General features: G+C 39.0%; 1 protein-coding gene across 4 annotated transcripts in view; it reads right to left on the bottom strand.

Moving 5' to 3' along the window:
- wnk4a (WNK lysine deficient protein kinase 4a) overlaps nucleotides 1–23,837 on the bottom strand; it is a 93,006-nt gene that overhangs the window by 29,874 nt on the left and 39,295 nt on the right. For 3 of the 4 annotated variants that reach the window (XR_012102055.1, XM_073071518.1, XM_073071516.1), the window contains exons 5-10: nucleotides 20,935–21,023; nucleotides 18,341–18,563; nucleotides 11,423–11,774; nucleotides 9,284–9,399; nucleotides 6,407–6,477; nucleotides 1,389–1,530 (exon numbers count right to left, since the gene is read on the bottom strand). Coding sequence is in view for 3 of the 4 variants with exons in the window: in XM_073071518.1 (XP_072927619.1) it covers nucleotides 1,389–1,530; nucleotides 6,407–6,477; nucleotides 9,284–9,399; nucleotides 11,423–11,774; nucleotides 18,341–18,563; nucleotides 20,935–21,023 (993 nt within the window). In the remaining variant the exon portion in view is untranslated. The remainder of the gene's footprint in view (nucleotides 1–1,388; nucleotides 1,531–6,406; nucleotides 6,478–9,283; nucleotides 9,400–11,422; nucleotides 11,775–18,340; nucleotides 18,564–20,934; nucleotides 21,024–23,837) is intronic. The other variant, XM_073071517.1, reaches the window with a different exon arrangement.

Raw genomic sequence — 23,837 nt, 5'->3', positions numbered from 1 at the left:
CTCAAATATTTAACCCCATACTTTTGACTACGAGATCAATACATAAGCACACTGAGTATAGGTGTTCCCATTAGTAAACTATATAGCATTATATCCCCCCAAAAGCCAAAGAACAACTACAGGATAGCAAAACTCCTCTATTTAGAAGGAAATCAGGATGAATTGAGAATTACAGACCAGTCATCAGCCCAATATTGATGTTGGTTTAACCTGTTGAAGCAATAATCCAGTACTAAATTAATTAAGAACTTGGAAAACATGAGCTAAGAGATTAGTCACCATTAAAGGCAAATCATCTGCAGCTTAACTGAGTTCTTTAAGGAAACAATGAAGGTCAGATTCATTGATGTGGTATAAACATTCAAAAGGGTTTTTGAATGATTTTTTTGATAAAGATTATATGCAACAGACATAAAAACCAAAAAAGTGCTGAACAGCAGGTCAGGCAACATCTGTGAAAGGGGTAACAGTTAACAATTCAGGTCGAAGACATTATCAGCAAGACAGTCAGGAAAAAAGGAAATACAATAGAATTTTATGAAAAACTGTACATAAATAAAGACCAACAAACAACCAGTGTGCAAAAGAAGACAATCTGTGCAAATAAAAATAACATTGAGAACATAAGTTGTAAAAGGTCTTTGAAAGTGAGTCCATAGGTCATAGCATCCGTTCAGAGTAGTGGTGATTGAAGTGATCCACACAGATTCAGGAACCTTATGGTTGGAGAGTAATAACTGTTCCTGGCTCTGTGGTGTAGGATCTAAGGCTTCTGTACCTCCTTCCTGATAGTAGTAGTGAGAAGAGAGCGTGGCCTGGATGGTGGGGGCTGTTGATGATGGATGCCGCTTTCTTGTGGCAGCGCTCCTTGTAAATATGTTCTGTGGTGGGAGGGCTTTGCCTGTGCTGTACTGGGCTGTGTCCACCACTTTCTGTAGCCTTTTCTGTTCCTGGATATTGACGTTTCCATACCAGGTTGTGATGCAGTCAGTCAGGATAATCTCCACAGTGTACCAAAGAAGCACCTATCCATATTACTAATTTTTCTTTAGTTGCCATTTGCATCTGTACTGCGACAACCTGAAAAAGTGCATTAGCTAAATCTAAAACACAATGAACAATTAGTGTCAAAGTGTTATATAGACACTCAGTGTTATATAATTACATTGTACCCTTCCCTTAAAGTATCCAGAGACTGTGTGGTAGGAATTAATCGATTCTGTCCCATGATCCTTAACTGTTAGTTAAAATATGTTTGTGGACATAAACATTTTACCACTTGCAGAGTAACGGTGTAGGAAAATAGAAGTTGGAGGAAAAAAGATCGTCAGCATTTGTGTTTCCAGTTAATAATGGCATGGAACCAGACTGAATAGGAGGCTGCTTACATTAAGAATCCGTAGCCTGGATCTGCCACGCTTTCGCAGGAATTTACTTGCTATACGTTTCGCAGGTACTTTCACTGAACCTTCACCTGCAGACAGACCTTCATAGCCATCGCTCATTCCAGAAGCAGCATCCGAGGCATAGCTGCATAACCAAAATACAGTGGCGTTGATCTTAATGTCAATTATTGAGCTCCATCCCTGACAACTTGTTTATTCTTTTAATTGTAAGAAAATTTATCATAGTGCTTAGTTTCTGAGAATTATGGCTGACAACTTGTAAAAATAATAATGAGTCAGACATTAATGTAAGATTAACATTAATAATTTCATTATGAGCAGGTGGTAATTTCATTAAAGGGAAGGGTATTTTTATTCAATGACTAAATTTGCACAAAGTTTTTAAAATCTAGATTGGACATGGCACTCAGATATTTTGTGCATTGTCCCAAGTAATTACCTGAGCAGGACACAGAGGGCTGACTGAGTTGACCTTTGCCCTGTACCCAGGAGGCTTAAGGCAAGGAGCAGCAAAGTCTTATCACCCTGAGGCTCTCTGGGCTGTCACCCTTGGATGACACCAACAGCCTCTGACTGCGGGCAGGGATGGAGAGGACTTTTGTCTCTTGTCAAAATCTGCCCTTCAGGTTCCATGGCATTTAAAAACTGCTAAGGCTGCTGTAAATAATTAGAGATTAAGCAAACAAATACGCCCTTAACACACTGAGAAATAACACTAAAATAAATGAAACCCAGATGGTATGTTGCCTCCTAGGTGCCAGGATTAAGGATGTCTCAGATTGGGTTCTCAGTATCCTAAAGGGTTAGGGTGAGCAGCCAGAAGTTGTGGTACATATAGGTACCAATGACATAGGTAGGAAAAGGGAGGAGGTCCTGAAGAGAGAATATCAGGACTTAGGCAGAAAGCTGAAAAGCAGGACCTCCAGGGTGGTAATTTCTGGATTGCTTCCTGTGCCACGTGCCAGTAAGGGTAAGAATAGGATGATTTGGCAGATAAATGTGGTGCAAGGGACAGGGTTTAAGATTTCTGGATCATTGGGATCTCTTCTGGGGAAGGTATGACCCGTACAAGAAGGACGGGTTACACCTAAATCTTGGGTAGGGTGGCAATATCCTGTGGGCAGGTTTGCTATAGCTGTTAGGGAAGGGTTTAAACTAAGTTGGCAGGAGATGAGAACTGGATTGGTAGGGCTGAGGACAGGGCAGTCAGTATACAAGTAGGTGCAGTGTGTGGGAAGGACAGGGGGATGATAGGGCAAAATTGCAGTCAGTGGAATGATTTGCAGTGTAACATGGGGGTGAAATCAAAAAGGATGATGAATACAGGGTTGAAGGTGTTATATCTGAATGCATGCAGTATATGGAATAAGGCAGATGATCACGTAATGCAGTTAGAGATTGGCAGGTATGACATGGTGGGCATCACTCAGTTTGGCTGAAAGAAGATCATAATTGGGAGCTTAATGTCCAAGGATATACATTGTATCAATAGGACAGGCAGGTAGGCAGAGGTGGTAGGGTGACTGTTGGTAAAAAATGAAATCAAATCCTTAGAAAGAGATGACATAGGATTGAAAGATGAAGAATCCTTGTGGGTGGAGTTAAGAAAACGCAAGAGTGAAAAAACTGATGGGAGCTATATACAGACCGCTGAACAGTAGCCATGATGTGGGATACAAATTAAAATGGGAGATTGGAAAGGCATATAAACAGGGCAATGTTATGATAGTGATTGGGGATTTCAATATGCAGGCAGATTGGGAAAATCAGGTTGGGGATGGATTCCAAGACAGGGAATTTGTAGAATGCCTACGAGATGGCTTTTTAGAGCAGCTTGTCATTGAACCCACTAGGGGAAAGGCAATTCTGGACTGGGTGTTGTGTAATGAACTGGATTTGATTCAGGAACTTGAGGTAAAGGAACCCTTAAGAGGCAGTGATCATAATATTAAACAATTCATCCTGTAGTTTGAGAAGGAGAAGCTGAAGTCAGATGTATCAGTATTACAGTGGAGTAAAGGGAGTTAACAGAGACATGAGAGAGGAGCTGGCCAAAGTTGATTGGAAAGTGATACCAGCAGGGATAATGGAAGAACAGCAATGACTGGAGTTTCTGGGAGCAATTTGGAAGGTGCAGGAAAGATACACCCCAAAGATGAAGAAGTATACTAAAGGGAGAATGAGACAACCATGTCTGACAAGGGGAGTCAAAGACAGCATAAAAGCAAAAGAGAGAGCATATAACAAAAATTAGTGGGAAGTTAGAGAATTGGGAAGCTTTTAAAAACCAACACAAGGCAACTAAAAAGCCATAAGGAGAGAAAAGATGAAATATGAAGGTAAACTAGCCAATAATTTAAATGAGGATACCAAATGTTTTTTCAGATAAATGAAGAACAAAAGAGAGATGAGAGTGGATATCGGACTGCTGGAAAATGACGCTAGAGAGGAAGTAATGGGGGACAAAGAAATGGCAGGTGAGCTTAATAAGTATTTTTGTCAGTCTTCACTATGGAAGAGACTGGCAGTATGCTAGAAATTTGAGTCAGGGGGCAGAAATGCTATTACTAATAGCATTTGGGAAGCTGAAAGGTTTGAAGATAGATAAGTCACCTGGACAAGGTGGACGGCAGCCCAGGGTTTGTTAAGAGGAGCTGAAGAAATTGTGGCAGCATTAATGATGATTTTTCAAGAATTGCTATATTTTGGAATGGCTCCAGAGGACTGGAAAATTGCAAATATCACTCCATTTTTTAAGAAGGGAGGGAGGCAGAAGAAGGGAAATTATAGGCCAGTTAGCCTGACCTCAGTGGATATTGCAGTCCATTATTGAGGATGGGGCTTCAGGGTACTTGGAGGCACATAATAAAATAGAGCAAAGTAAGTATGGTTCCCTGATGGGAAATCTTGCCTGACAAATCTGTTGAAATTCTTTGAGACATTAACTGGCAGGATAGACAAAGGAGAGTCAGCAGATGTTGTTTATTTGGACTTTCAGAAGGCCTTTGACAAGGTGCCGCACATGAGGCTGCTTAACAAGATAAGAGCTGATGATATTACAGGAAAGATACTAGCATGGATAGAAGAGTGGCTGGCTAGCAGGAGGCAAAGAGTGGGAATAAAGGGGGTTTCTTCTGGTTGGCTGCCAGTGACTAGTGGTGTTCCAAAGCGGCTGGTGTTGGGACTGCTTATTTCCATTTTATGTGTCAATGACTTGGATGACAGAAGTCTATTTAGAACAAAGATGAGGAGGAATTTCTTTAGCCAGAGGGTAGTGAGTCTGTGGAATTCATTGCCACAGATGGCTGTGGAGCCCAAGTCATTGAGTACATTTAAAGTGGAGTTTGATAGGTTCTTGATTAGTCAGGGTACCAAAGATTACAAGGAGAAGGCAGGAGAATAGGATTGATGGGGAATACAGATCAGCAAAGATGGAATGGCAGAGCAGACTCGATAGGAAAAAATGGTCTAATTCTGCTCCTATGTCTTGTGGACACAACAAACAACAAAGTGTACATTTTACTCTCTTATCCCTAGGGCTGATAATTTCCATTCAAACAAATGAAGTCGCTTTTCGTACACTGGCTGGACTGGGGAGGGGGAGGATTCCTCAGGGAAGTTCTGAGGAACTCCAGCACCATTGTCCTCTGTTGCTGGACACCACCTGGAATTCAGTAACAGATCGGCCAATAGTGACAAGGCAAGCCAACAGCTCAATTCTGCCAATGCTTATACATTGGTATCTCTCTTAGCACTACCTTGTGCTGATTTATTCTAGCACTGTTGATCCTTCAGTGTGAACACTCACAAGTATGTTCTCTCCTGTAATTTAAAAACAACATTGACTTGGGATGCGTGCTGCTGAGCTGGGAGCCTGGAGTTTGTGCAAGCAAACTCAATGCATAGAGGCTGCCTGATAACACGTTCTACGGGCAGCAACCACTATTAAGCTTGTTGCCATTGAGAAGTCTCTAGGAATGTGGAGAACTCTGCCATGCGGGTGGGGGGTATTCACTGATGGAGAAGCAGCAGCAGAAGGCAGGAATGGCAAGGGTTCTTGTCAGGACCCCAGCACAGTGATGCACCTTTTAGTGCTGGTTCCATTCTTGCTCCTGGGGACATATCCTGAGCACTACGTGAGGTTTCATTGTAATTGTTTTAAGCAAGTTCCTGATTTAAAAATATTGGACAACCCAACACCTGCAGGTTACTCAATGGTCTTGGGTGGCTATTTCAGAGATCCTTGGTCCTTGAGAGCAATGATCAGAAATGGAATGAATTGCCTTGAATGCTTGTCTTTATTCCATCACAGCAGCCCTGTACTCTCACTATAAACTCAAGGAATCAATTTATATTGAATGCCTAACATGTGATACATGGTAAAGCTAAAGTATAACATGAAATACTTTATGAATCAACTTATGGGCAAATCATAAAACGCTTACACATCTACATAGCTCATACAATATACAGTTATTGAATCCCAACTAAGCATGGATTAGGCCCAAGTAGGAGCAAGTCTTTAGCTTTTTCTCTTATTTTAATTATTTAATGTAGAACAGTATCTTTTTGGCAAAAATTTACATTATTTTCAATTTTTCATACTTTTTGTGAAAGCTAAAATGATCTTTCTTGTAACTCTAGAAAGCATAAACCATTGCACAACATTACAGTAGTTGACAAATTTTGATAATGAATTCAACCATTAGTTCAAATGTTCTTCTCTTTCTGATATGGATTTTTCTGTTCCTTTCAAGAAAAACATGTTATGGTTCAGACATAATTTGTTTAAGAGGAAAACTAAGAACTGTTGAATTAAATTAGACTTGGAGAGAAAAACAAGTGTAGACTTACGTGCCACCAACAAAACGGTCCATCACTTCTTAACTTATTTGTCTAAACTTATTAAAGAGTTGGGCTTAAATGGACAAATGAAAGTGGATTGTCAAATGATTTTAGGTTTAAAAATATCAAGTCATGGATTAGTCATTTTGATTTACCTATCACCTGGTGAAATTAGCCCACTGTGAATTGATGAATATTGTTTTGAGGGAATGGTCACTGCAATGCTCTGAAATAAAAAGACATAGAACAAAATAAGAATAATACCATATTCATTTACATAAACTATTAACCAAATTAAAACAGCTCTGTAATCAAAATAACTAAAAGTTCAGGTAGTAATCTTGTAGAGTGAAGCATATTGTACAATTGCCCTAACATCCATTGCAATAAAACTGGATGAGCTGTACAACAAGGGAATGATTACCTCCAGTTCATCTCAGTGTTTTACCGCCCAGGTGGCAAGGATAGAGGGTTACTCAATAGATACTGAAGGCTTCTTCAATATTACTGTTTACTTTGTAAAATACTTTAATTCATCCTATAAGATCAGTACTTTCCAAAATTATGGAAGGTACACTTTACTCTTCAGTATCCTATTGCTTGAGAGGTTCTAACTTAATCAATGAAATGCTGTGCATTTTCAAACAAGATCATTCCAGTATAGATGTGTAATTTCAATCTGAGGATGCTTACCGTGAGCACTGTACTGAACAATGGATATTTTTGACTTGTACGGTATGTGTTCAAAGTCTTTGATAATATCTATCACTGTACACTTCTAAGTTATCCTCAAATGACTTCCCACTGACACAATGTTCATAGCTCTTTAGACCTATGCTGTGATAATTGTTTAAAACTTCGGGTCTTTGTTCATTAACAAAGTCTCCTTAAAGTTCTGTCCTCTCTCCCATCCTTAGGTAGCCCCTTCGAGTCATCTGGTTCTACCCATTGTATATTCATTAATTGTCTTCAAATCATAGCCTCTGTCTTTGGAACTTTCATAGTCTGGTTGTTTCATCTTTTAGATGCAAGACCATAAGACATAGGAACAGAATTAGGCCATTCAGCCCATCAGATATGCTCTGCCATTCCATCATGACTGATTGCAGATCTTACTCAACCCCATACACCTGCCTTCTCACCATATTTTTTGATGCTCTCACCGATCAGGAAACAATCACCTCTCGCTTTAAATATACACACGGACTTAGCCTCCGCCACAGGCTGTGGCAGCATGTTCCACAGATTCACTACTCTCCGGCTAAAAAATTCCTCCTTATCTCTGTTCTAAAAGATTGCCCCTCTGTTTTGAAACTGTGCCCTCTAGTTCTGGATACCCCCACCATAGGAAACATCCTCTCCATATCCACCCTATCTAGTCCTTTCAACATTCGGTAGGTTTCAATGAGATCACTGCCCCCCCCCCCGCATTCTTCTTAATTCCAGTGAGTACAGACCCAAAGCTGCCAAACGCACCTCATACATTAACTGCTTCATTCCCAGAATCATCCTTGTGAATCTCCTCTGGACTCTCTCCAATGACAACACATCCATTCCGAGATATGGGGCCCAAAACTGTTGACAAGTGTGGCCTGACTAGTATCTTATAAAGGCTGAGCATTATCTCCTTGCTTTTATATTCTATTCCCCTTGAAATAAATACCAACATTGTATTTGCCTTCTTTATCAGACTCAACCTGTAAATTAATCTTTTGGGAGTCTTGCGCGAGAACTCCTAATTCCCTCTGCACCTCTGATGTTTGAAACTTCTCCTCATTTAGATAATAGTCTGCACTATTGATCCTTTTACCAAATTGCATTATCATACATTTCCCAAAACTGCATTCCATCTGCCACCTTTTTGCCCATTCTTCCAATTTGTCTAAGTCCTGCTGCAATCACGTTCCTTCCTCAGCACTACTTATTGCTCCACCTATCTTCATATCATCCACAAACTTTGCCACAAAGCCATCAATTCCATTATCTAAATCATTGACAAACAACGTGAAAAGCAGTGGTCCCAATACTGATGACCTGAGGAACACCACTAGTCACCAGCAGCCAACCAGAAAAGACCCCATTTATTCCCACTCACTGCCTGTCAGCCATTCCGTTATCCATGCCAGTATCTGCCCCGTAATGACATAAGATTTAATCTTGCTAAACAGTCTTGTGTGGCACCTTATCAAATGCCTTCTGATAATCCAAGTAAATATTATCCACTGCCTCTCTTTTTGTCCACCCTGCTTGTTACTTCCTTGAAGAACTCTTAACAGATTTGTCAGGCAAGATTTCCTTTTACAGAAACCACGCTGACTTTGACTTATTTTATCATTCATCTCCAAGTACCTCAAAACCTCATCCTTAATAATAGACTCTACACTTTCCCAACCACTGAAGTTAGGTTAACTGGACTATAATTTCCTTTTTTTTCTTTCAGTCTTTCTGATTTCCCCTGTACTTCAATCAATTGCTTTATATTTATCCCAAGAGCATAAATCCTGTATAGCTTCTTATTTTCATTAGCTTCCTTCATTTGACTTTAGGCTTTGGAAGTAATTGAGAACTTGAAATTATCCAAAGTATTTGTCCCATTTCAATTTATTTTCACAATATATTGTCAGGACTTTCTTGTAGACAATGCTTTTGGAATTATGTCAAACAGTAACACATGACTGTAATAGGGATTGTCCAATATAGCAAGCTGCACAGTATATTAACTTATTTCCAACAGGAAACCAAGTGGTAAGATTGAACAATTGCGCTATGCATGAAAATTAAGAGGTGCAAAATGAAAAACGCAACTGCTGTCTCTGTTCATTTGCTTGGAGAAGATTCTCCAATATTTCTCAAAACTATCTGACTTTTGGAATGAGACTTTCAATATTACCAAGTCGTCCAGAACACAATTGCAAATATTGATGACAAAATGCCCTTAAACAAAGTTGTTCTTAAATAAAGAGTTCACTTTCATAAAACTTGATGTTGTCTGAACAAGTTGAGGAGTTTGCATCTGCTTGAAATTTACTTACAGCAGGAAATTGGAGACCAATTCCAGACTTTGGGGCTAACTGGCCAGCCATGTGCAAGTTGTCACAGGAATCCAAGAATCCAGAAGAACTCAAATAACCATCAGTCTCACAATCAGCTGATAAAAACGTGGAGAAAACAATGAATGTAATTTGTTTGAAAATGGTCTTGTTAATATATTCTTCCTGTTACATTTTAATCAGGAACACAATTAACAATCCATTGACATTCAGGTGAATGTCACGACTTGCCTATAAAAATACTGCCAAGTTTATTGACCAATAACATGATTTTTTTGCATTTTTTCTCCCGTTGTATACATACTTTTTTTTATATCATGAATAAAGTCTATTTTTGAAACAAAACATGTTTAGTTTTCATGACATCACAACTTAATGCAACTATGGGCTATAGATAGGGTAAATGCAAGCAGAATTTTTCCTCTGAAGTTGGGTGAGATTAGAACTAGTGGTCATGGATTAAGGATGAAAAGTGAAATATTTAAGGGGATCATGAGGAGTAAATTCTTCACTCAGAAAGCAGTGAGAATGTGAAACAAGCTGTCAGTGAAAGTGGTGGATACGGGTTCAATTTCAACACTTAAGAGAAAATTGGATAAGTACATGGATGGGAGGGGCATGGAGGACTATGGTCCGGGACCAGGTCAATGGAACTAAGTAGAGTAGTAGTTCAGCATGGACTAGATGGGCTGAAGGGCCCATTTCTGTGCTGTTGTGTTTTATGACTTCTCGGACTCAAAAGACATGAATTTCAATGGGAGTGCAAATCACCTTTGGACATTGGCATTAAAGGGGTGCAGAATCTTCATTATACTCCTCTCCCAAGATTGGAGCTAAGTCTGGAAGTAGAGTGCAACTGGTGGCTGACATTGTAGGATGCATTAAACTCTAGCAATCAAAGATGGATGTAAGTAGGCATGTAATTATTTTGAAAGTAGATGTGCAATGGACTGCAGGTACAGTGACCAAGGAATCCACAGAACTATTTATAATCATATTTCCTCCAATGCAATCAATTTGGATGCAGCCATGTTTGCTTTGAATCCTGTGACCTATACTGATGGCCAGATGAGTACCAGAAACCTTAATGTGAGGAATTTGCCATCAGCCTATCCCTTTTAAGTTTTAGAGGTTTAAACTCTAGTTGGGAGCTTAAAAAATAGATTTATTTTTCTTAAGTTTTTTTCTATTTTACAACTGAGTAGAAAGTGAAAAATATCCACAAATAACCTGATCTCTTTATTAATAACTTTGTTTATGATTTTCCTAGCAAATCCACTATTCCATGAAATAAATCCATATACATCTTTGTGGTTTAGAAACAGTTTCAAATGCCATTGGAGATTTTCCACACAATGCCCCTTTGTTTTCTCCCAGGGTCAAATGGGAGAGGACCAAGAATTAAACAGTTTTGTATCCTTTAATAAAGGCAGGGTTAGTGTTAGAATTGAGGACTACTAAAATGTCAGGAGGTATATAAAATGAAATTAATCCTAGTTTCATCATACAATATGATAGGAATGAGAGAGGTTAGAGGGATGATGTCAATGAAACAGAGCATCAGATGTGTCACATTATGGTCAGTCAGCAGATACAATACTGTATGATCAGTGTTGTGGAAATAATGAGCTACATTCCACCCCCTCTCCATATCTTTTCTAGATCAGATCTATGAGGGGTGATTGATAAGTTTGTGGCCCAAGGTAGAAGGAGTCAATTTTAGAAAACCTAGCACATTTATTTTTCAACATAGTCCCCTCCTACATTTACACACTTAGTCCAGCGATCGTGGAGCATACGGATCTTGGACCTCCAGAAAGTGTCCACAGCTGGGGTGATTGATAAGTTCATGGCCCAAGGTAGAAGGAGGTGAGTTATACAGCTCTCGTTACATGCACGTGCAGGTGAACTCTTTGAGTGATTATGCAGAAAGTTTGAAGTTAATAACTCATCTCCTTCTACCTTAGGCCATGATCTTATCAATCACCCTTTGTATAAACTGTTTTCAGCAAGTCCATTTTGATTCAGTATGTCTAGCTTATTATTTAAGCAACATTACTTCACTAACATATTTCAAGGAAAATTGGGATTTGAAACTAAATGATTCATCTTCAGTCTTACATGTAGCTGAAGAATAATTCGTGTTCCTATATCGAAAAGTCTGATGCTGATCAGCCTCTGGCTCCTCAGGCTCTGGTGGAAAGGGAGAATTCAGTAGTGTTTCAATGGGACGTGTGGTGGCTAGAGACTGTGGTGGCTGAGCAACTCCAGCTGCACTTTCCGTTCCGTCTTGGGGCAAGTTCAGTTCTTCCAAGAGCTCACAAATCTTTTTCTTTTTCTCTTGCTCTTTTTTTCTCAGCTCCTCCTGTATGCGTTGGTTTCGCTCGCGCTTTCTCTTGACCTCAGTCACACGGTCTTTGATGGCCTTTGCAACTAATTTGTAGTCAGCCTCACAGACAAAACCCAAGGTCACCTAATGAAGAGACACATTATATATTCAGCAGTGGGTGAACATTATTAGTGGGAGAAAGTAATATCACATTTACAATTTTTGATCCTCTCTAACCCCCCATGAAGTAGAAACTCATCTGTGGTTGCAGTGCATTGTAGAAGAATATGGGTGTTGTAATCCATCTCCAAACTTTAGTTCCACTAAGTTCTATGAGTTCCATTTGAAGCTATATTTTGGGTTTAGCACAATAGTCTGAAACTGGGATGAGAACTACGATTAAAGATTAGCTTTATTTGTCACAAGTACATTGAAATATCGAAACATACAGTGAAATGCATTGCGTGCATTTACAACCAACACAACCCAAAAATGTACTGGGGGCAGCCTGCAAGTGTTGCCATGCTTCTAGTGTCAACATAGCATGCCCACAGCTTACTAACCCATGCATCTTTTGGAATGTTGGAGGAAACAGAAGCACCCAGAGGAAACTCACTTGATCACTTGGAGAATATATACAAACACTATCACTTCCAAGATCTTTTCCAAATTACAAAACTTGTCTGTTCCTCATCATCATTGTCAAAATCCTGTAATCTCTGCTCAATGTAATGAGATTATCTTCACCTCACAGCCTACAAGTGCATCAAGAAACCCCACCAGCACTTTCTCAAGGGTAGCCAAGGTGAGTGGGAATGTCAACACTGTAAGTGCTGCCCATGTCTAGAATGAAATAAGAAATAAATCCAACCCTGGTTGATCTCAAACTAGTTTTCCTTTATCTATCTTTTGTTGAAACCCAAATCAATTGATCTTAGCTTTGAAAATTTTAATTGATCTGACATCCACACCCTTCTGAGGGTTAGAGCCCTAAATCTCTAGTAACTTTTGCAGAGAAAGAAAATGCTTCTTAATTTTATTCCCAAGTAGTCTTGCTTAATGTTTTAAGTCATGCCTTTTTGTTGAATTCACCCATCAGAGGAAATTTGTAGCTGCTAGAGTTACAGAGATAGTAATTGGCTGAAGCAAGAAATTTTAAAACTATTTTACAGTTTAAAATATAAAAAAACAGAGGGAATGATGAGAAGAGTTTCAATGCAGCGATTGCAATGGTCTGAAATATTAATCAAGGGAATTGGACATCAAGTTGAAGGATTTCATCAGATGGACTTTTTGCCATTATCCTTACATTTGTTTCCCCTCTACGAATTTTCAACTGAAAGAAGCGACTCCTTTTGGGGAACGGATTAACAAACACAGATGGCCAGGTTCAGCTAGAATTTTGTGTGACCTTTCATAGTGAAAATTTATCTGCTATTTCTTTCTCAAATCGAAAACTTATTGAAGCCAACTTCAGCAAAGTCGCAGACCATAGCTAATTAGGCATAGATTGTGGACTGAATCTGAGACCTTTCTAATAGAGAATGTTGCTTAACTGGCAAGACTTATTATGTGAATAAAAAATAGAAGCAAAACATGATTTTAATTTTACTGACAAATACCAATCACTGAGAATTGACAAGGGTAGAAAAAAGTTTATTATGAGCTATAATAATTTAAAAAAACAGGGTTTTAACGCCAGGTTTTCATATTTGCTGCAGAACATGCTCCAGTGAACTCTTGATGGAAGTTGGATGTGTTAGTGCAGGGAAGATGTGTAAATGAGAGGCAAGAGACCTTCAGGAAAATATGATCCCAGAACAAAGTAATGGAGTATCTATTGGATTCTGGTGTTTAAATCCAAGGTTCTTTTAGAAGTCAGAACCAAGGCACAAAAGTTGTTGTTTCACGATCATTTTATTAAGAGTCGATTGAACTAAAGGAAATTGAACAGAACAATGACAGGGGTCTCACTACTTGAAGAAGAGAGAAACTGAAGATAGTGTCTACCATAAAACAAGTACTTTTATACCCAGAGATAAGAAAATTTGTTAGGTAACAGTAATGCAATGAGAAAATACTTATTTAATACTGTAGTAAAAATTGCCAATGATAAAATACTAGCAACGTAATGAAACAACAAAGAAGCTAAGAAGCTTCCAAAATTATACTTTGTATAGGCACTAGAGGCATATTAAACTGTTAGGTTTATAAAGGCTACTTAAAATACTAGCATATAATTAATTGTTAAACAGCAAAGAAAATGACAATTAAAATTCAACAGTCGGATCCAACATACCCAAACCTATTTGCAGTGACAATAGCTTCCATAATTTTTCCACAAATTAAATCTGCTGAACATTGTGGGCATGCTAAGTTGGCACTGGAATGGGTGGCAACACTTGCAGGCTGCCCCAGCAACCCTTGGGTGTGTTGGTTGTTAATGCAAACAATGCATTTCACTCTATGTTCCGATGTACATGTGATGAATAAAATTGAATCATGAATCCTGAATCTATTTTCATGGTGGATTCGGGATAAAGCAACATAAAAGAGAAACAGTGGATGGTTAAAAAGCAGAAAAGAAAAAGTCTGAACAAACAAATCATTTTCAAGTTTGGTGGTAGTAACTAGTGGTGAACCACAGGGTTCAGTGCTGGGATACAAGTTGTTCACAATCTAAACCAATGCACTGGATAAGCAGACCAAATGTAACACATTGAAGCTTGTTGATAATACAAAGGTGGGTTGCAGTATGAATTGTGTGGAGGATACTGTATATTTGTAAATTAGCAAAGTAAATGAATGAGATAGATCTGATGGAATATAATGTGATAAAATATGTTATATCCATTTCACTGGAGAGAAAAAAAATCGAAGTATTTTTAAATGATGAAAGTTTGAAAGGTGTTAGCTTCAGAGGGATTTGGGTAACCTTGTTGGCCAATCACTAAAAATTAACATGTCGGCACAGCAGGAAGTTAAGAAAGCAAATGTTTCATTGGCTTTTACTGCAAGAGAATTTGAGTGCAGGAGTAAAGACTTAAGGCAATTATGGAAGTGATCCCACGACAGGAGTATTTTGCACAGGTCCATAAGACATAGGAACAGAATGCAATCATTTGGCACATCAAGTCTGCTCCACCATTCTATCATGGCTGATTTATTGCTTTCGTACCACATTCTCCTTCTCCCCGTAACCTTTGACTCCTTGACTAATCAAGAACATAATAACCCCCACTTTAAATATACCAAAATGACTTGACCTCTCCAGCCATCTGTGGTAATGAATTCCACAGAATCACCACCCTCTAGCTGGAAATTGCTACTCATTGCTGTTCTAAATGGACACCTCTCTATTCTGAGACTGTCTATTCTAGACTCCCCACTCAGAGAAACACCCTCTCCATGTCCACTCTATCTAGGCCTTTCAATATTCAATAGGTTTCAATGAGATCCATTATTTCATTTCCAGAATCATTCTCATAAATGCCCTCTAGACCTTTTCCAATGCCAGCATATCTTTTCTTATATAAGGGGCCCAAAACTGCTCACAATACTCCCAAGTGTGGTCTGATCAATGCCTTATAAAGCTTCAGCATTATATCCTTGCTTTTATATTCTAGTCCTCTCGAAATGAATGTTAACATTGTATTTGTCTTCCTTGCCATTGAGTCAACCTGCAAGTTAACCTTTAGGGAATCCTGCACAAGGACTGCAAAGTCCCTTTGTACCTCTGATTTTTGAATTTTCTCCCCATTTAGAAAATAGTGTATGCTTTTATTCTTTCTACCAAGTGCATGACCATACACTTCCCTACATAATATTTCATCTGCCACTTCTTTGCCCATTCTCCCAATCTGTCCAAGTCCTTCTGTAAACTTCCTGCTTCCTCAACACTACCTGCCCCTCTACCCATCTTCATATGGTCTGTAAACTTGGCTGCAAAGCCAACATCCCATCGTCCAAATCACTGTATACCATTAAATGAAGTGGTCCTAACACTGACACCTTCAGAACACCATTAGTCACTGGCAGCCAACTGGAATAGGCTTCCTTTATTCCCACTCTATGCCTCCTGCCAGTCAGCCAATCTTCTATCTATGCTAGTATCTTTCCTGAAATACCATGGGGATGGGCTATTTATCTTGTTAAGCAGCTTCATGTGCAGCACCTTGTCAAAGATCTTCCAAAAATCCAAATGAACAATATCCACTGACTATCCTTTGTCTATCCTGCCTTTTATTTGCTCAAAGAACTCTAGCAGATTTTTCAAGCAAGAGTTCCCCTTAAGGAAACCATGCTGACTTTGGCCTATTTTATCATGTGCCTCCAAATATCCAGAAACCTCATTCTTAATAATAGATTCCAAAATTTTCCCAACAATCTCTTCAACAACCTCTTTCTGAACCCTGTGGTGCAGTCCACCTTGTCCAGGTGACTTATCTACCTTCAGACCTTTCAGCTTCCCAAGCACCTTCTCCTTAGTAAGAGCAACTGAGCTCTTTTCTGCCCTCAAATTCTCTCAAATTTCTGGCATACTGCTCAGTCTTCCACAGTGAAGACCAACGCAAAATATTTAAGTTCATCTGCCATTTCTTTGTCACCATTACTACCTCTCCACTGTCATTTTCAAACTGTCCAATATCCATTCTTGCCTCTCTTTTACTGTTTATATATCTGAAAAACATTTGGTTTCCTCTTTTATATTATAGGCTAGCTTACCTTGGTTTTTAAAAACTTCCCAATTCTCTAACTTCCCAGTAGTTTTTGCTATATTATGTGTTATGCTTTGTAACTGCAAAACATTAAATTAATTCAAGGGAAGACATGAGAGTCCGAAATGCAGGTCTAACTTGTGTTTACTTTTGCTTTTATGCTGTCTTTGACTTCCCTTGTCAGCCACGGTTGGGTCATCTTGCCTTAGGAATACTTCAATAGGTCTTGTCCCCTTACCCAAGGAAGGAATTATTTCAATACAGGGAGTGTAACTAGGATTTGACAAACAGAATCACAGAATAGTTACAGTATTAAAGGAAGTCATTTTTGGCCACTGGATCAGTACTAGTTCTTTGTAAGAGTGAGCTAACTAGATTTAGAAATTCTTCTCTTTCAGATATTTATTCAGACTCCCTCCACTTCCAATACTACCGAACATTGCCTTCCAGACTATAAATACTTTCACTGTATGCACAATTTTCCTCATATCACTTTTTGTTCTTGTGGCAATCACTCTCATTCTATGCTTCCCAGATCTTGAACCTTCTGACAATGGAAACAGTTCAATACTCATTGTGATTTTAATCACTTGTATCAGATGTCTTTGCAACTCCCTCTGGTTCATGGAAAACAATGTATGTGGTCTATCCATACAGTCCTGCCATCATCGAAGTAGATTTTTGATGTACTCTCTCAAGAGCCTTTGGAATTTTTCAGGTAGCATTGAGAACTGGACCACAATACCCAGAAAGTGGCCAAATCAGTGTTTTATAGAAATGAGATTGATTCCTGGGATGTTTGTGGCTAGAGATAGGCTAAGAGTTTAGAAGGATTGGAAATAATCTTACTGAAAGATATAAATTTCTTACTGGACTTCACAGAGCAGCACATACCAGACTTGGGGGCCAGAATCTGAAAATAAGAGGTTAGCCATTCACTACAGAGAAAAAAAATTCTTTCACGCAGGGGTTTTGAAATGGAGAGCTGTGGAAGCTCAGTCACTGAGAATGACTGAATATACACTGAATATCTAAGACAGCAATTGATTTATTTTTGAGTATCAATGGAAATGGTGTTGACAAAGGAAAGTGATGCTGAGATAAAAGATAAGCAATGATTGCACTGACTGATTCAGCAGCACAAAAGAGATGAAAGGCCTGCTTCTTCTCATGCTTTTAATTATTCAAGGTTATTTTTAACAATTATAATTTAAAGAATATTCGCCTGATTTATAGTACTTTTAGATCTCATCATAGCACATTCAGATTGTCACATTGCTGGATGTGGGATCCAGCTACCTGTGGCACATTGAATTATACTACAGTTATATATACTCAGTGGCTACTTTACATCTGTATACCTGCTCGTTAGTGTAAATATCTAATCAGCCAATCATGTGGCAGCAAGTCAATGCATAAAAGCATGCAGACATGGTCAAGGGGTTCAGTTGTTGTTCAGACCAAATGCACGAATGGGGAAGGAATGTGAACAAAGTGACTTTGACCGTGGAATGATTGTTGGTGCCAGATGGGGTGATTTGAGCATCTCAGAAACTGCTGATCCCCTGAGATTTTCATGCACAACAGACTCTAGAGTTCACAGAGAATGGTGTGAAAAACCAAAAAAAAATCCAGTGAGTGGGAGTTCTGTGGGCAAAAATGCCCTTTTAATGAGAGATGTCAGAGGAGGATGGCCAAACCGGTTCAAGCTGACAGGAAGGTGACAGTAGCTCCAATAACCATGCATTACAACTGTGGTATGCAGAAGAGCATCTCTGAATACACATCACATCCAACCTTGAAATGGATTGGCTTCAGCAGCAGAAGACCATGAACAAACATCAGTGGCTACTTTATTAGTTACAGGACATACCTAATGAAGTGGCCACTGAGTGTACATTGGTCGTTTTAAGCAGTTTAAACCAACAGAATCTACTGTGTTATCTGTTCTAAGCAATAACACTATACAGAAGGAAGCAGCAGTAATTTTACCATTTCCTGGGCCACCTCTTCTGAAACATCCTTATATAGTTCAAAGAAGAACTCTATGGCTTTATTGTCTTTGTATTTGCCATGGAGTTTCTTTGATTCATCCATGCGGAGCCAGAGTTTTAGGGCAGATTTCGCTCCATCATCTTCTTCAGCAAGTTCCACATGGACACCAGTGTCCTCTTGGAAGAATGAATGGTCAAGAAGGTCCTGAATGGTGTACCTGCTCGAAAATAGAATAGGATGCTAGGATTAAGCTGATTCCTGGATTTTGTAACTAATATTTCCCCAAAGATGTTGAATTTTTAAAGTCATTTGGATTCTCAAAGTTTTGCATAAAAACGGTTGCTACATCTTGAGTAAATGCACAGTGGCAAATATTTCCAAGCATCTTCAGATTACATTGGGCAACTAATAAAAACAAATACTGGAGAAATATGTCTCAGCTCCTCAAAGGTAAACTGATACTTGGCACCTTTATAGAACAAGATTTCAACATGGATTCAAGTTTTATATACATTTTTTGGATGGCCTAAATGGTTTTGGGAAGGTATAATTCAAATAAATATTGCAATTCCGACTTTTTAACTTGCCCATTTGATCATTTGATCCTATAGGAGAGGAGTCTAGGACCAGAGGGTACAGCCTCAGAATCCAAGGACATCCCTTTAGAACAGAGATGAGGAGAAATTTCTTTAGCCAGAGGTTGGTGAATCTGTAGAATTCACTGCCACAGACTGTTGTGGAAGCGATGTCATTGGGTATATGTAAAGGGGAGGTTGATAAGAGTCTTGATTAGAAAGGGTGTCAAAAGTTACCGGGAGAAAGCAAGTGAATGGGGTTGAGAGGGATAATAAACCAGCCATGGCAGAATGGTGGAGCTGACTCGATGTTCCAAATAGCATATTTCTGCTCTTATGTCTTATGATCTTATGGAGAGAGTGAGAATATGGCATTGAGACGAGGATCAGCTGTGATTATACAACTTGGTCAAGAGCTGAGTGGGTTAACCAGCGCCTATTTTTTATATTAAGCACCACTAAACTACCCGTACAATGTCATGACGCTGTCTCTTTAGATTCATGATTAAATATCATTCAAAGTTTATGCCATTATAATTTTTTAACTATAATTATACTCTGCTCAAGTGACCTTTGGACAATTAGAGGAGGCTTTTCATCTGCAAGTGATCGCAATAAAATAGTGCACAAAAAGCCTGGAGATGGAAGATTCTTTATCTGTCTTTCAGTGATAACAGGGAGAGGCAGATAAAATGTATTGGACCAGGAACAGGGGTGCAGATTGATTTAAATGTGTTCACTGGTGGGGATGGATTAGATTTTATGCTGCAAAATGGTCAAGTTCCTTGTGCTTTGCTCTTCTTTAGGCATTGAATTGCTACCTCAACCACCAATGTGACTGCAGGAAGGTCATGCTCGTTATCAGTCAGAGGCACTCCACCCACCATGTTAATGCAAGCAGATATATAGCTGTCCAAGGTTCTTGAGTTGAACTGGACTTTCCACTTTACATTAAGGGGCCTAAAATGTGTTCAGACTTTCACCTACAGTATTATGATGAATTATGCTAGGGTAGGACAGATAAAAAGATATCTAAAATGCCCTTTTAGAGGGCACAAATGTTGGGACTATTCTCACTTGAATGCAGAACAAGCAGGAGCTGGAGCTAATACCAATCCCAATTTTAAACAACTTTTTCCTCTCCATTCACTATCACCAACTGTAAGCTGTTCTCTCTTGTTTATATATTTGAACAACCCCACAACCCTCTACCCTCAAGGGTAGCCTCTGTTTTCTCCCATGAACCACCAGTATCTATGTTGCCTCAGCTGTTTCTCCATTCTCTGAGCACTGACTTCCCCCTTGATTGCTTTACCTTCCCCCAAACCTCATTTACCTTCCCTTTTCTCATTCTTGCTCATCCTATCCCACAGCCCCTCCTGATTTAGTCATCACATCACTCTTTGGGCCATCACATCAGCTTGGTGTTCACTGGCAAACGATGCCTATTGGGTGCTCACAGCTCAGTCAGGGTGAAGCCAGAGGCCCATTGTTGCTTTGTGCCTCAGGGGTTCCGATATGCACACAGGATCCTGGCTGCTTTTGAATGAAGACCTCCCATTAACATTTCTGGAAACAGTTATCAGCTCAAGGCCTGTAACTTCCCTTCAGGAGTACAAATCAACTGAGCGATTAAACATAAAATACTTATTCACAATCAGGAAGGCACAAAATTGTAACAAAACAAGCATGCATTTAACCGTATATGCTAATATATCATGATGCATATCAGCTTGTTTAAAGAGAAGTGACACTATAACGGGCCATTTAGAAACATTTATTAAAGTCTGACATTCAGTTTGACTTCCAAAAGTTTTTTTATACATAGAATATACAAAATTAGCAAGTATACATTTCTGATACAGAAACTGAAACTTCAGCATACATTTTAATCTTTTCATTTAAAAGATGAGAAATTCCCCATGCAATATTTGGCCACATGGATGATTCAAATGTCATAAACGGACACTATCAGATAACCTTCTTCCATTAAACAAATCATCACCAGATTCTTACCTCTCATCCTTGTTTTGGCGGATACATCCTTCAATAATCTCTTTAAGTTCTGGGACTTTTACCTTGTTAAAACTGGCTGGCTTAACACCCTACAGAAAAACAATATAGAAGTTCAGGGCAACCAAGTAGATGAAAGTGTTGAATTTGATAATGATTAACTGGATAGCCTGATTTAATTATTCTAAGTAGAGGAACTAAGAAACTTTACATGTATGTTATATCCTGACATTATAACTTTGTATTTGTGATTAGAAGGCTGTAGTTATTCCTGTGCTATTACTCCACTGTGATCACTTACTGTTGCAAATGGCTTGGCCTCAATCAGCGAAGCAGATCTGACCTACCTGGTCCATTGCTGGAAAATTATTGACCAAATCATTCTCTGTGTAGGTTCCTTCATTCATTTTGCAATGCTAGTTATTGCTCCTTACCCCACCAAGCTTTGATGGCAAGATGAATGATCACCTCCTAAGTCACCCACCCTGATATTATCCCACTCCACCTCTGCCCCATCATTTATGCAAACACACCCAATAATTACCTTCACCACAAATCCCTCCACCTCGATCATTCCCCCCCCCCAATGTGGATCTGCTTTCTATGCAGTCTATCTGTGCCAAAAATCTCCCTCTCCCATAATCCTCTCCCCTCAATCTGCCACCCCACAATTCTTTTTACATCATTCTGCACTCTCCGAATTTTTTACCTCCCACATTCTTCCTTTTCTCACACTCCTCTCTCCCCCACCCCCAAATTGCAACTTTTACTCCAGTCTCCTGTCACTGTAGAGAACGGGCCATTGTGAAATTGTAAGGCCTATTGTGATGCCTTGGCCTCATGAAATAGAATGCTAGAGCCTCTGAGGCTCACATCAAACTGCTGGGATACCCAACAGAGTGCCTCTTTCATGTACACTTTAACATGCAGAAGCAGTTTTAGGCCCAAGTACAGTATTTACTCACACTTGTTTTTTTTTCTCCACACATTTATGTTATATATAATTCAGCACATTATTAGCTAAATAGACACCAACCTGATAAAGATGTCAGGGAAGAACCTATAACAGGAGTTGGTTTAAACACCTCGCAACCACCAAGAGTTACACTAAGCTACTAGCAAAAGTTGAAAAGTGTTGCACTCATATCAATGAATCTGTTTGACATTCTTCAAAGCGTCAGGTGTAAACTGGGGGTAAGTCCTTGCACAGTCTCAGTTTAAGCAATGAAATGGAAATGAGCTAATTGTATAACCTCCAAAAGTTTCCAACAAAGTAATCAAATCAAGGTGGATTGTGAAAGTGAACTGCAGTCTTACTGTTTATTGCACATCAACGCAGTTTATTCCTGTATGAGCTAGTAAGGCGGCTTGTAAGAAAATTAAATCAGTCTTAACTGCACTTTCTTCTGTGTAACTCAGGCCATATAATGCAAATACAACTGTTACTGAGGTCAAATACATAATCAGATTGGCATTCACACAGTTCAGCATTGTTAACTAAAGTTACTCTGATGTTGCTTGTTTCCCAGAATTTGTGAAACATCCCTAAACAACAGCACATTAAGACAATGGAGCAAAACATCGCTAATGCAATAATCTAAAAAAGTGTTCAGGTTCACAGGACCTCTTCTTCCTTTAAAGTGCATACAGTACTGTTGAAAAAACACAGCCAGCTTGCTTCAAATAGAGTTTGAAAACAAAGGAGTTTACAGATGCTGGGATCTGGTATGAGAAAAAGAACAAAGGAACAATTCAGCGGGTCAAGCAGCATCTATAGACGCAAAAGTTGCAAGTCAATGCTTTAGGTCGGAACCCTACATCAGGAGCTCCATAGATGCTGCAAGATACATTAAGCTCTTCCAATGTTTTGATTTTTGTGGTCTAATTCAGCTCCTATGTCTAATAGGCTTATGGTCTAAATTTTGAAGCCTTTATCTGCAATACAATCTTAACTTCGTAAAATCTATCCTCAGGTGACTTCCTCAACTGGGAACTGCATTATCAGTTTTACTTACTAAAATTATTCTATTTCCAGATCTTTTTGTGTCTCACCATTGTCCTTTTCCAACAGCATTGGCCCACCTGTTTTTGCTCACAATATTCTAAATGTGTTCTGAACAATGATTTATAAATAAATGTTCAGTATTAAATCCTTGCTTTTATATTCTAGTCCTCTCAAAATGAATGTTAACATTGCATTTGTATTCCATTCTACTGACTAAACCTGCAAATTAACCTTAAGGGAATCCTGCACCAGGACTTATCCCTGTACTATTTTTGACAGATCATTGTACCTTGATCCTCCACTCCCTACCATAATTTTAAAATTAAGCTCAAATGGTTGAATAAATTTGGACGGTGATAAAAGTTATTTGGGCTACAAAATGGAAATGGAAAAGGCAAAAGAAGAGTTTCATTGTCAGTTGAATGGGTATCACTGGATCCCGAATTAGATCTAAGCATGAATGCTGCAATTTAGAGACAAGGCCTGTTCATTGACAAATGCAGGGATTTATATATGGCTGCTTTAGGCTGAGCACATTGTACAGTTACGTTATGCATGAACACATCCTTATGTGATTAATGACAACTGGGATTGGTGGAGAGCAGTCTGTGCCCCTCTTTTCCCACAATTATACATATCCCTGAGCTAAAGAAAATGAGACGTGCAGCCTATATTATCTTTTCTGTAGGTCTGAACTCGTAAGAATACGAAGAAACTTTGGAGGAGCCTGGTATGGTTGGATCTGATAAATTTCTGGCATCTATATAGTTTCTGTTATTACCTGGAGTAATTGGGATGTTCCCACTTTCTGCATCCAACCAACCCATTCTACATCTCTGGTTTTACTGGGGTGGGGCACAGGCTCAATCTTTGGGTACTGTAGAGCTTAAGGCCTGGCTGA

The sequence above is a fragment of the Hemitrygon akajei genome, chromosome 18, assembly GCF_048418815.1.
Source record: "Hemitrygon akajei chromosome 18, sHemAka1.3, whole genome shotgun sequence".
Lineage (NCBI taxonomy): Eukaryota > Metazoa > Chordata > Chondrichthyes > Myliobatiformes > Dasyatidae > Hemitrygon > Hemitrygon akajei.
The sequence above is the reverse complement of the archived record's forward strand: the minus strand, read 5'-3'. Positions and strand labels throughout refer to the sequence as shown.